At 38.6% G+C, this 15,046-nt stretch overlaps 1 protein-coding gene across 12 annotated transcripts in view; it reads right to left on the reverse strand.

Moving 5' to 3' along the window:
- The window catches only part of ADAM22 (ADAM metallopeptidase domain 22), a 131,743-nt gene that overhangs the window by 112,308 nt on the left and 4,389 nt on the right, over nt 1–15,046 (reverse strand). For all 12 annotated transcript variants that reach the window (XM_061346081.1, XM_061346080.1, XM_061346079.1 and 9 more), the window contains exon 3: nt 1,975–2,051. In XM_061346081.1, the coding sequence (XP_061202065.1) occupies nt 1,975–2,051 (77 nt within the window). The remainder of the gene's footprint in view (nt 1–1,974; nt 2,052–15,046) is intronic.

The following is a 15,046-nucleotide window of genomic DNA, read 5'->3' on the forward strand; positions in this document are numbered from 1 at the left end:
AACCACTTCTCAAAAGAAACAATAAAATAGTGCTTTTATCTCAGGATCCTTAGAACATACGCACAGAATGTAATACAGAGAATAAGAATAGCAAGAGAAGAAATATATATATATTTCTGAATGAAATAGATTTGTTCACAAGAATAATAATTAAGTACATTTTAAATGTTGCTCTGGTATACTTGGCCCTTTTTTATGTATGATCTGCAAATGCTATTACAGACGTAGTCTAAATGCTGATTTAAATATCATGATAGAAGTCAAACATCTTAATTTTCCTGAAGACTTCTTGTTTTCATTTTGCGAAATTTGTGATAGGACTTTTTCACATTAGAAAAAGCATAGCTCCTCAAGAAAAGTGCATATTTAAGTTGGATTCTGGCACTTTTAAGAACACTAAGGATATATTTTTACAGTCTTACTCATACAAATACTGACTTAGTATCATTAAAGACAATTAAAAAATGACATTAAAATAGGATGAATCTCAAAACAAAACAGATTTTAAACGTGTGTTTATGTGCATATGTATATGTACATAAACAAAAAAATCCAGAGATACAGAGAACTGTTGCAGCTCATAAAAACACATCCTTAATTTGTCTTTTCATATGCCATTGCTAAATGTATTTACTTTTATCAAGATGACCTGAAATTCATACTGTATGGACAATCCTGATCTTTCAGAAACTAGTTGTGACTGTAACATTAATCTGGCACCCAAAGTATCATATAATCATAGAATGATTTGTGTTGGAAGGAACAACCAGCTCCAACCGCCTGCCATGGTCAGGGACACCTCCCATTAGATGGGGTTGCTCAAAGCCCCATCAAGCCTAGCTGTAAAAACAGGTTTTGCAACCTATTCTCAGTAAGGTCTAAGTGGGTATAAAAATTGCTTTTTCCAAGACACATTTCAACATTGTGGATTTGGTGCTTTTTAGCAGGAAATTCTCTAGGATTCGTTTAAAATGCATTTGTTATAAAATCATACTTCTAAACCAAACCCTTTCCCTCTCCTTCCAGCAGCACAGTATCTCTGCCATCTGTAACTAGTAAGGATTCATTTGTGGTTTTTAACTCATGTCCGTGCACATAAAGAAATCACCACTGCTTAGAATGTGCATACAAGTGAAAAAAAAAACAAAAAAAAGAAAAAAGAAAAAAGAAATTTGAGTGGTTTCCATTGCGATCGGAATGGTTTATCTTTATGGCAGAAATTCTTGTGGCAATTGAACACAACTCTTACACTGAAGCACGCAACATTGTGTTCAATTGTTGGGAGTTGAATTACTTAAAGCATTTCTATTTACTTCATTATTTATTCTCTTTTCACTTCAGAGCAGAAAAGCAAAGCAACTGCCATTTTAAATAGCTGTGCTAAGATGCATCTTCAAAAACTGGAAGCCACATACCAGATTTCACTTTAAGTTTGCTATTGTTCAGACTTCCCTCGTAGACCGATGTTCACTGTGTGCTTCCCCCTTATAGTGCTTCTCTGCTCCCAAAAGACTCTAAACGTGTCCAGAGAAACATCATTCCCAACTATTAATCTAATCGTTTTTTGAGGATTAGCTGTCTTGCAATTGCTGTATCTCCAGTACTTTACACTTGGTTATTAAAATGCTAACAGCTACCAGTTTTCAGCAAATCTATCTTTTAATATACATAGAGGCTCTGCATGAGCATAGTAATTTGCCTTTATGGTTAACTGAAAGATGGCAAATGAAGTTATAATGCTAAAATGTTACCTACACTACAATAGCTACTAAATAGTAACAATGGTAATATAAAAACCTATAATGGTGCATGAGAAAATAACAAAAGAACTTAAAATATGCTACTACAGATGAACTCAATACCTAGAAATAGCATTTGTGCTATAATACAGCCTTTAAAGCCTCCTCTGAAAAATGACATTTCGCTGGCACCAGGTCTTGAAAAAACACGGAGTACAATGCAATCATTACTTACTGGTTTAGCGTCACATCTAGGATGAAAGATGATCCAAAAGCATCAACTTGGAAGCTGGCTCGAGCAATGTGGGTAGACTGCAATATTGAAAAGACTAGAATTAGTATTTAGCCACAGCAAAACATACTGTACAGGTTTGCAAATGCACATATTAAATATATTTACTGGGTAACTATGCTGTTAACCAAATAAAATTGCACTGAAATGGACAAAGCCATCTATGGTGATAAATACAAGATCTGTTTTCTGAATTTACAAGCTTAATTCAAGAATTCCAAACACCACAACCCCCTCTTAACCTATCCACACCACAGGAAATGGCTTTCTCTACTTCCACCTTGGGCAAAACCCTGAGCAAAGGACAGCAGAAATCTCCCACTGGCTAACGTGTTACTTGTTCCCTATCCTGACTTTGGATACAGATCAGTGTAGAATAGCTGAGACATTATCGGTTTGGTCAGACTAGGATACACCCACAAATCTCACTGACATTACCTGAAAGAAGCTCTGCATTCAGATAGGTTCTCATTTAAGCCCATAAAGCAAGGCAATAGCAGTGGGCTAAAATTTGATTAGTTGCATTTTATGTAAAGCTCTGACTCACCACCCTGTAACCCATTTCCTCCAAAAGGCTTCCAAAACACCAGCCCCCTGAGCAGTCACTAAATCCAAAGAAAACTGGGTGCTAGAGAAACATCTCTTTCTTCCTTTCTTTGTTTCTTCCTTTGCCATATATTTTCCCTGAATTAATTCATTCAGTCCTATAGAGGACAAACACAGGAATACTTTGTAAGTCACAATTTGACAAAAATAGAGTATTTATTGTAGTAGTAGTAGAAGAAAATACCGAGCTATCCAATGGAAATGCAATAGTTGTTCTGGAACTAAAAACTCACAAGAAACGAACAGCCACGTTATTTACCTAATTAACAAGAAAAGCTACTTTCAGACATTTTGGAGCAGTTTCAACTTTGTTCTCATTTTCCGTTCATTGAAACCTGCACATTAAGATTTGAAGCATGTAGACAGAGAAATCTAAGAGGAAACATTGAAGAACCACTTAGAACTCTAAACTACACTTCTCTAAATAAATACCAAACAGAATAGTACAACTCTAACAAACAATTTATTGAAAACTCTGGGAAACACAGGACAGGATAGGATAATGTGAATCATCAAATTCACTCTCTCTAAAACTACTGGCAGGCTTTCAATAGGCATTAAATCCAGAAGAGCTGAGAATACCAGTTTCCCTAGAAAAGAACAGCAACAAAGAAATGGAAAGTCGAGAGAAACATGACTTTTTTATTACATTTTCAGCTGCACTACAGCAGAATTTTCTTTTGTGTCCACATATATATGTGCAAGTACTAATAAATCAAAAAGACCACAGCCACGAATACATGTTTACAAATAGTTGATTCCTTTAGGGGAAAAAAATTATCTTCTCTTAATAGAGGGATGAATGCCCTCTGTAAAAATGCCATTCAGTGAATGTGCATCCAAAATGGCATAATGAGAAATTCCACATATTCAGATTATTATAGTTTAGAAGGACACAGCATTAACTGGAAAGCTTCTTAGAAGGCCTCTCAGTAGATACAATTTGGAGTCAGATATCCTTTTAGCCATCCCCATTACATCTAACCTGCTTTGTAACCCATGCCACAGGTCTTCACTAAGTGGTTCCTGTAATTTCTGAATTATTTAAGAGCATCTCTTTAAACAAATACATAATCAAAAGCCCAGTTTCTATTAAAAAAAAAAAAGAAATCTTATTACAAACAAAGGCAGCTAGTCCCACTAGTCCAAAATGACCAATGACACAGCCAAGCTGGTATCTGCAATGACAGACAGCCACAGCACATATGGCCACCCACACGTAGTACCATCATTTAGATGTTTCTGGCCTGCAGCAGCCAGCACAACCAGAAATACAGCAAAAACAACCATCAACAAATTATCACGTTAGCATTGGCAATTTTCTTCTAACTCTCAGGCAGCAGAATTTGCTTTGAATGGTGTTAAAATTCCATTGTCTCTTGCTAGAAACATGAATTTTTAGGCTGCTCCTCATAAACAGGATGTGACAGGCCAAGATGCAGTAACGTACAAAGGGCCAGTGCTAGTTTTGCCATTCCCTTGCTCCACTGCAGCACATTTACTAACCTTAACTTAGCTTCAGTTACCTTCCTGCACTGCAACAACCATTTTCTGATCAAAGGAGTAATGCCAACCCATTTGTTCACTTTTCAACATTATATTATTAAATGCAAAGAACATTCTACAGCACTTTATTATTTCTGCTTGTTAACAGAGCTACATATGCTATCATTTAGATCTCTGTACACAGTATAACCAAGTCTTCTATATGACCACATGCTGGTATGAAAAAAGAATTTGTCAGTGAGGAAGAATATAAAAAGCCTAACTTAAATTTCTAAAAGGACATATACTAAAGATAGCATTTGTCATTAAAATGTATTCACCGCATTCACTGTAAAAGCAAAAATTATGAGGGTTTTTTTGTTGTTTTTTTTTTAACTGCTAGGTATATTGCATCTTATTGATTTGGTCTGGGAAATCTCCTCCCTCGAACGTCTCTAAGATAAACATTTACAAGGCTAATGTATTTCTGAGGTGATGCTGGACCACAGTTATTCCCTGACAGAAGCTGTTAATGTGGATTTAAAAGAGAAAATTATTATTAATACATTAAGATGAAAAACTTTACACAGACATAACCACCCCCAAGACAAGCAGGGCAAACCCAAGAAACTTACCATTAAATTTAAACTCAAGTGCAATAAAGAGAATCGCATGTGTATGTCAAACCAACTGAGATGCCATGACACACATTTTGAATAGCGAGACAAACTCAGTTCTTTCCAGAAATTACAGCCCTTCCCTTCAATCCTGATGTTTGGTTGCAAAACACTTGCAACACTGCATACCGAGAGTTCTGTTCCATCCCAGCCATGTGTCCCACCTATTGGTTCATCTGACTACCCAGAAAGCCAGATCAGCATCAGAGTATCAATCAATATTCGGGAGTGGATTCATCTTCTGCTGGACAAGTAAGTTGACCCAAATAAACTATATAGTCACACCATGGGTAGATAAAATGGAAAGAAGCTGGAAGGGACACACAAGAGAGAATGAAGATGAGGAGTCAGATTCCCCCATCAACGACAGCTAAAAGATCTCATTCAGCATAACAAAAACATGCACCTTAAGAGTGGCAGCCAGTACATGGTTTAGGATAACAGTTCTTCTGAATATCTGGTTAAGAACCACAAAATAAAGAAACAGATATTAAAAGGTCTTGGCTTTACATTATTTTTAAGTACATCTAGCTGCCTGCTCAGTGAATAAGTAAAACAGCCAGCTGCAAAGGAAGCTTACACTTGTAGATGTATGTCAATAAAAGAACCCAAAGAAAGGAAACACATACTTTTATTCCATCTATACCACCTCATTCAAGCACAAGCAACTAGACAGACACCTGCAAAGGCTCCTCTAAACCACTGAATCAAGACAGTTATGTCACTCAGCTCTCAGACCAAGAACCTTCTCAGAAAATTTGAGGCTTTTTCAACAACCACGGGCAGGACACGTTGATGGCTGACAACTCAGTCATAAAAGGGGAGTTCTTCGAGACCAAGAGAGATGCATTCAAATCAGAACATGAACAAGAGCCAGGAAAGGAGACTATAACAACTTAATGGAAGAGCACAGGGTTGTGCCTCCAATACAATCAAAAAGTTCTGAAATGTTAATGTCATGCAACTGAAGAAGGAAAACAACTCTGAAATCAGCTGCAGGAATTCCAGATGCAACTTCTAGTAGCACATAAAGTGTACTACCCTGCAATCCCCCTTCCAGAAAACACTGAGCATCCCATGTGTCTAATGCAACCACGCAAGGGCTGACTTTTGTCAAAGATTGCAAAGTTTAGTGGATGTCTGCAAGGAATCAAAAGTAAATGGAGAGGAAGGGTTTATTTCAAATCACTAAGCACAAAGACATTTTATCTAAACAAATATTGAAAGCTTGAATACTAGAAAAACAAAGTGGTACCTTCGAAGGTTCAGACCTTCCTGCCAAACCAAGAGGGATGAGACTCCAATTATTCTAAATCACCTGCTCCATGCCTCAGAGATCACCGCAGTAACAGAGATGGGCAATCAGTTAAAAGTGGGACTACTTATTATTACAAAGAAACACAACAGAATAGTGATGATTTTTGATACAGTCCCCTCAGTACCCTTGCTGGGAGTCAACTTTCTCCAAAAAGTGGCCCTGAAGAACGAGCTTCCGCAAAGGGAATACACGTACATGACTACAACCAACATATATCATTGCAGATCAATGGGGAGCCTGGTTGCACTGTACTGTAGATAACCCTAAATATGTTTGGAAGATTGTCATTTCAAATAATGTCAGATATTTTAATCAACAGTGAAACATTTGAAAGCAAAGCACTCTCTTTCAAACTTTGAAAGGAAGTATTTTAGAAATTTTCCTCACATTGCATATAATTAGTTGGGTGTAGAAAGCAGCATAGTAACATGACAACTAATATTTTTCCTTATTAAGATAAGGAAAAAGGTAATTTAAAATACATTGTAACATAATGTACAATTCCTCATAACACATTTTTCTCACTCCTGAAGTATCCTTCTTAGAGCACTTTGATGTTTTTAGTAAATTTTGCTAGAAGAGATAACAGCAATTTTCATCAAAAAATAATGTTGGGGTTTTCCTTTAAAATGATGAGAAAATCCTATTTATATGCTTTGCCTTTGAGGTACATAATTTTATATTTACTTCTATTTAAAGCCTTGTGGTTTCTAATTAAAAGATTCTGATCAAACTTGTAGACGAAAGAAAAGCATCAAGAGAATCAAGACAGAAGATAACACAAAATGTTATAGCAAGACAGAACTTTAAAACTGCTTCAGAGCCTGTAAGAACAGTGAGGTTTTATAGGAGACATTCTGGGAGTCAGTCACATTTACAAAGTAATAGATTCTTTAGGTATTAATGTAATTCCCCTCCTCTATTTAACAGGATAATAGAAACCTCAGCTTGTTAACAATGCTTTAAGTGCATGTGAAATTACTAAGTTCAGTACAGACACAGATAATTCCATGGGAAATCACAATAAATACATTAATGAAGTTGAGTAAAAACTACAGCAAACATTTAATGTGGATTTACCTAAAAAGAATTTCAAATGTGGTTTTGAAAATAATTGTTACACTTCAATTTATGCTACAGTAGAGCAATATACTGCAAATTAGCACATGCACATGTTATAAAAGGTCAATTTTTAGCCTCAGTTGTGTTGTAATAAATCCAGAGCTATGCAGTATATAATTGTTGTACGCAAAATAAGAAATCTGTTCCAAAACTTACTTTTCTACTTGCACTGGGGAAAATAAAAATAAAAACTTTGCTCCAAGTCAAAATACAGAAATAAGCTTAGTTATAATAAAAATAAATATCTCCAAGACAGAGACCCTATTAAAAGAAAAAAAAAAAAAAAGGACAATAAAATATAAATGCAACGTTTTCCTCAGGGCCCCTCTGTTGTCATTTGCAAATATCTAATTTTAATCAAGAGTTCTGTGTCACTGAACTGGACTCACATATTACAGCATATTAAAGAACTGCAAAACCTTTTATTTACTTTCCCTAGCATTCTCATAATATTTATAGACACTCATTTACTATATTAATCATCATGATTTGTCATTCCTCTTGCAAGCTCTCTCTGTTTACCCTTGCAGAAAGCTAAATATCTATGGGGCTTTTTTTTCTTTTTTGGGGCAGGGGAGCTGCAGAATAGAATCATGGTTTGATGAAAAGGCTGTTACAGCTGCCTTTTTGGGGTACATTTAGTAAGTCATTTATTCTGAGGGAAAGCTAGAATTAAGAAGCATTTCAAGAGGTCTGCGTTCATTTCTGAATGCTGGATCACATATCTGCTCCCCATGCCAAAAGAGGGTGTGACAGAGGGAGGGTTAAACACCAACAGCCAGAGCATGGTGCCATGGCCCAGGTCACTTTGGTGGGGTTCTGCCAAATCTCAGCAGATGAAGATCCTGACAAAGTCGTAAACATGACCTAGAATAGCCTTTCTCCACATAACATCGTAGTGTCTATGAAATCAGAGTCAGAAGCAAGGACTATTTGTACATCTAATATGGTAGTAATTATTCTTCTCAGAAAAAAAAAAAAAAAACCCACTTTTATTATTTATTTGTGGGTTTGAAATCAGAGGTTATTTGAATTCAGTCTATATGGTAAAGTAAAAGAGGTCTTCAAAAATAGGGACGAGGGAACAGCACCAGTGGATAAAGCAGTCGTGAGCACAAACCGACTGTATTACACAGGTGTCACTACTGTGCATCCAGTGCTTGGAGAGCAGCAGGGATCCTTCTGAGGTCCTGCAGAGGTATGGTGCCGAGCACTGATGGACTTGGCTATATATGCTCACACATCTCCACTCAGCACTCCAAAATCATGAGCATCTCAGAACAGTTACAACAAACTAAGAAAAAATAATTCCTATTTTCCCCTGAAAATGTCTCTTCTTGCTCTTGTTCCTTGCCTCCACTTCATCTTTCTTCAAAAATTCACCCAAGGTTAAATGGTGAAGCAGTGAAGACAGGAAAACTATCAGACTGTCACTGCTAGCAAATTCAGCATGAACTACCGTTTGATCTCATAGATCTAAAAGGATAAACTTAAGTAACTGAATGGCCAAGATGCTGCTGCCTAAGAGGAAGTCTAACACCGGCTTTCAGCACCAGAAAAACCCTGTGGTATCGGATCTTATACTTGCTATGCTTTTATGTATAGAGGCTGACATTAATTTGACTTTAAGAAAATTTTAGGTGTAATTTCTGATTTCCTATGAGACTTTTTACTGTAACTTCTGTTGTTATGGAAGACTTTGTACCCCAGAGAACGGAAGAACTGCAAGAACCATGGGGAAACCATACTCCTTTTTTTCTTTTCTTTCCTTTTCCTGAAAAGGAAGCAAAGATCTATGCATAAAAAGTCACATTTAACTCATGTGCAATACGTCTTAAATATATCACTACTGGGGCAAAACCAGAAAAATTGGTGACTGCTCAACCTCATGTTTTTAAAACACATTTGACAAGGTTCTCCAGCAAAGACTAGCGGCTAGGAAAAGTAGGACCAAAGAGGGTATTACAAGTGTCACTAATGAAGTACAGGGTTGCCAAAAGGAAACAAAGTAAAGCCGTGAACAAAAACTCGTAACATTCAGAATGTTTTCCTGCCCTAATTCATTCAAATGTTGATGACTGCTGAAGACCGCACTTCTAACACCACGACAGGGAGCAGAGCAGAGACTCACCTTGTGACACACAGACACCACAGTTTCTACTACCCTCCCCACCCACCCAAAGTCAGATATAACATGAAGAACAACACTAGATACAACAGCAGAAGAGCGCTATGGAACATAGTTCCACCGTCTCACTAGATACTACAGGACTGTACAACCAGATCGGTGAACCTACTTCCTTGGGAAGAAGCATGAGGTCAGAGGGAAAGGATTCAAACAAGGAAAATCTCTCTTCAGTGAAACACCCCCTCTGCCAAGGATGCCTGTCAGTTTCGAGTTGGCAGAACTCAAATGAGCCACTACTCATGCACAGCTGCAGTGTGAGAGGCAAACAACCAACACACAATGCATCTGCAGGGGCAGAAAACACAAAACAAGGGCAGCAACACACACGCCACACGCAGAACTTGAGGATGAATCCATCTGGATTGCTGTGTCATTAGGCTGTAGAAAGAACTATTGTCTCAAGGACACTATTTAGGCAAGAAGGAAAGCTCACTGCATCTAACAGTCAAGAGGAGTGAAGGCATTTTCCTCACCAAAGCAGATGGCACCTTGAGGTCACTTTTAGCTGCATGTGCTCCAATATCTGAAGGGAATCAGTGATGTTTAGAGGAAGGCCCTCTTTCCAGCAGCTCCTGTAGGCTCCAGAAATGAAGGAACAGAGTTCCACTATCAGAAGAATCTGGAAAAACTCTCCATTAATGCCACCTTTACATTATAAACAAAGCAGACCTTACAAGAGCCTTCTAATACCTAAAGGGTGCCTACAGGAAACTTGGGGAGGGTCTTTTTACAAGGGCATGTAATGACATGACAAGAGGGAATGGCTTTAAACTGAAAGAGTGGAGATTTAGATTAGGTATTAGGAAGAAATTCTTCACTATGAGGGAGGTGAGGCACTGGAACAGGCTGCCCAGAGAGGTGGTAGGTGCCTCATCCCCAGGAGTATTCAAGGTCAGGTTGGACACGGCTTGAGCAACCTGGTCTAGTGGAAGGTGTCCCTGCCGATGGCAGAGCGGCTGGAACTGGATGAGCTTTAAGCTCCTTTCCAACCCGAACCATTCTGTGATTCTATAATGAAAAGAGTGCACACTAACTTTTCTCCTTCATACAGGTATCAGTGACCAAAACATTTTTCAGCAACACAATGACATATTCCAAGCATTTTCAATTGCTCTTACATTTAGTTTGTATGCAGAAGAAAGCTGACCAAAAGATTAGTTCTTCCCACTGGAAGCAACAAGCACTCTGACACCTAGAGCCTTACCGTCATGTCTAACTTTTCCCATAAATGGTTCTCGGGCAACAGCAGAAAGTTTACTAACATTCTGTCAGCACCAAGGGCTAAGAAGAGCTTGACAAAACTTGCAGAATCCCAGGCATGCTAATACATTGCTCAATCAACTCCACAGATAGTACTTTTAAAATGACTCACCCTCTACATTCAAGTATCAAAGTCCTGTTTAAAGTTGAAAAGTGCCAGAAAAGCACAGTTCATAACTCCTTTTCCTCTTGACACGGTCTAGGAGATCAAAATGAATCAGCGTTTTCACTGTATATATTTTTTTGAAAGAGCTGATGGATTTTTTTCATTCCCACAGAATTTCAGGGGCTGAAATACTCTGAGGAGACATTTCTGGAACAAACTGTGTTCCTGCATACTGCTACTCTTCTGGGCAATTTTGGAGCTGTAAGTCAGGGCTGTAGCCTTCATGCTCACATACATCACGCTCTCAGAATCAAGGCACTGTTGAAAGGCATTTACCCACACAACTTTTTCTAAACCTTGCATTAGTTATTATTCTGGAATATGCCTTTTCTAAAGCATGGTCACTTGCTACAGTTTTCTGGTCTGGTAACATTAATTTCACTTGAAAAATAATAATTGTAAATTGAATTTGGTGTAGGCAGACAAATCAGAGCTAAAATTACCATAGAGATCACCACATTTCACTCTCTGATGGCAAATGCCCAGCAGCAATGGCATGCTTCTTAACTTTCTTTAACTGAATCCAATTTTCAATTAGTGACTCAACAGTTAAAGAGTCATTTGACACTTTCTTTGATTTCTACATAATCATGTCTTTAATTTCAGGTGGCATTGTCTTTCCACTTGAAATTACCCTACCAGCCAGCCCACATCATGGAAGTGCACACCCAGAACCCATCCTGCCCATGTCCTCAGCATTCCCATGCAGCTCTTCAGTCACCTTTGCTGCTCCGTGTGCACACAATAGTTTCTTCCCTCAAAGAGTCGTCCCACTGAAGTATTAAAAAGCTGCCAAAGATGTAAACTTGAGTGTGCAAAGGTCTCCTCTGCTCTGAACATGCCTGTGTCTGAGGAGAGAGATATGGTTCCGTTTGGTTGTGGATCAGCACAGATGCCACAGCACAGTTCATCCCTGCAGCAATGATTTCTCCTCCTCAGACTAATGCAAGTACTGCAATGTCTTCAGAGGAGTACTATTAGGGAGCATCTGTGGATATGAAGAGCAAAACTTCATCTGGCAGGTCTCTGTGATCCCTTACACACTCCAAAAAGCATCTCCTCAGAGCACCATATCCATACACTACCCAGGAGGCCACTGGCAAGCCAAAGGGAAGATGATGACTAAAAGGGCTCAAAAGGTTTTCTTGTCTGCAAGTTTTCCACAATCATAGCAAATTTAATGTAGCTTAAAATAACAAAATCAAAACTAGAACGACAGGATGGGAGTCACAGTGATTTCTGGAGAAGTTAAATGTAGCAGTTTTGTTTCATATGCAAGAAGCCAATAATCACACTATTTCTAGAAAATACAATACTGGGAAAAAAAAAAAAAAGATTATTTAGTAACCAAAAAAAGAATAACCATATCAGTACATGAGTGAGAAAGAGATACTGTATAGGAAGACACCACAATCGTGTGTCCAAGAGCAGTGGGCATGATCCTCTGATAATACTGGACTTCACCCTACACATACATAGTTATCCGGACTCAGAGAACAGACGTGGGCTGGCAACCAAAGTCATCTAACAACCCCGTGAACTAAACTCCCCTGGAGCAGAAGGGCAGTCTATCAAAGATGATAAGCAGCTTTAGCTCAAACCCATAGAGCCAGAGGCAAGGATCCCCATCCTCTCAAGGGAAAGAAATGTGGCAGGAGATGGCCACAGTAAGTGGAAGGACCACAAACCTCAGCAGAGGTGATTGGGAAAGGAAAAGCTCTGAGACAGCATTAGCCAAAAGAGCTAGCTTTGAGAGTTTTACAGAGTTTGACTGACCTTTAAGGAGTGTTTGACAGAATAATTGCAATAATGTTTTAACAAGCAGAGTGCTAAGAAAAGTTGTTAGTCTTGAGTCACTTAAAGACTGATATGGTTATAGGACAGACCACAAAAGGGACCTAGAGCACCAGAAAAATAATGCAATACCAGATCTACTATGACACTGTAACACATGCACCCATAATGCTCTTGCAGCAAACATTTTAGAATGAATGTTAACTTCATACATAGTTCCTCCATAATTAGGGTAAATCCCAGCAAAATTTATCATGACATTACATGGAAAGTGACATGCTTCTGCCTCATGAGCCACAGCAGTGGTCCCAAAACAGGGAATCCTCAGTGAAATGGTGGCAGGTAGACTGTTCAGTTTAGTCCTGCACTCAGGGCACCAACACATCAGGAGTGAATACAGATTTATAGATTTCCAGAGCCAGAAAGGACTTTTCTATCAGACTTTGTAGTTACTACACTGATCATGGCAACAAGCAGATGTTAGGAAAAATACTTTCTATAAGGATTGCTATATCTGAGCCTTTAAGATAATCCATGACTGTATATAAGCCTGCTTTATGAGATTACGTCTTAGCTTTTGGAACATCTCTCTTTTCAGCTCTGCTAAGGCACAAGCAAGAGAAGATGACACAAAACAAAGATTTCTCATGCAGCCCTTTTACCCTGACTAGGATTTTCAAAGACACATATGTCTTTTAATCCACCTCAAAGCCTGAGTCCTGATACAGTAAAACCTGAGTCCCGACACAGTAAAACCTGAGTCCCGACACAGTATTTCTGCAACACGAACTCTGAAGCAGCAGCTATCAGAGGTTTTTGGCTGGATGACTGCCCTGGTTTTGGCTAGGATAGAGTTATTTTTCCTCCTAGTAGCTGGTACAGTGCTGTGTTTTGGATTTAGTCTGAGAATAATGTTGATAACACACTGACTGCTGGCTGGGCTTAAACCACGACAATGATTTTTTTGGACATATGCATTTACTGTCGTAACATCTCATTATCAAGTAGGGAAAGACCTCCCCTGAAACGAGCTTGCAAAGAAGGATAAATGGGAAATGAGAAATATTCTTTGCCTATAAAATACCAAAACACACTGTGAATATATATATTTTATAAAAAAGGTGCATCTGAAAGTGCGTCCTACATCAGAAATCAAAGGGCACTCTCAATGCTCTGGCATCATGCAGCAGTCTACAGCAGTGTTTGGCTTTAAGCACTTTTTTTCCTCTTCAGGAAGGCAGGACCTGCATCAACATTAGTGATATTTTAACTGTCGTTCACAGTTCATAAAATGTTGCTAGGTTGGTGAGTATCTGATCCGTACATGAATACTGCAGAACTGCATACACTGAATATAAAGTACCACACACATTTTGTCTAATGCCTTATAAACCTTAAGGAAAGAGGGAAAAGAGGAAACAAGGTAGGAAGAAAACCAAACCTGGCAGTAAACCAAATGTATGTTATTACTCGCTACAGCCTCAATCCCAGTTTAGCGTCCTCCCCATTTGGATTTGTGATAGGCTGATGGAAAATTGTACCTAACTTTCTCCAAGAGGCAGCAGTAATTTGATTAAGTGGGCAGAAAAGAATTCTTAAAACTGGGCAAATTCTCATGACACTTCTCTTTCCAACAGTCACCATCCATCAGTCCCAAAGTCTAGAGATGTTTCATAAGCCCCTCAACAGTCAGAACTCATTTTTAAACAACAAAAACACTACTGATGGTTTGAGCTACTGAACACAAGAACTTATCAACAGAAGTTGACAGCATCAGACCAGAAAGTGAGAATGTTTCAAACAAAGTCAGCAGTTTCAGAAGCACCTGCAGAGAATCAGGATATCCTGTTCAAAGACTAGAGCAAGAGGCCAAGACATTAGAGAATCCAATAGCAAAGACTAGGCAACACCTGAATAAGTAATGAAGATTTCAGCTGCAAGTGCAAGCAGAGCTATGCGAGCTCAGCATGACAGAGCAGAGCTTCCCTGCAATTGATTATTAGCAATAAGAAGTTATTTAAGCAATCCGTAAGCCACACTTCCAAACTGATGTATAGAATTGTATCATTTGGTCACAAATAGTTCAGAAACGCAAACTGCATAAGACAAACAAAGACTGCTGAAAATGACTGAGTCACTCTGGACTGCAAACAACACAACTCCTTCCAGATACAGGTCAGTCCTGGAGCCCCTTCACACCATGCTCCCTCCCTACAACCAGGTCAGTCCTTCTAATCACTCGTAAGGAATACAGTGAACCTTCAGGACAACTGGCAACCAGCAAGCAAAAAAACAGGTTGTTAAGCAGAAGCTGCTACACTATGAATGTTTTGCACAGCCAGCAGAGATGAGTGAACCGACGTCCATAGCAGCTTACAGAGTCAGGACCTTGTTCACAA

Source organism: Neopsephotus bourkii, unplaced genomic scaffold (assembly GCF_033783945.1).
Source record: "Neopsephotus bourkii isolate Nb327-2 ecotype Australia unplaced genomic scaffold, CSIRO-AGI_Nbou_v1 NB_257, whole genome shotgun sequence".
Taxonomy (NCBI): domain Eukaryota; kingdom Metazoa; phylum Chordata; class Aves; order Psittaciformes; family Psittacidae; genus Neopsephotus; species Neopsephotus bourkii.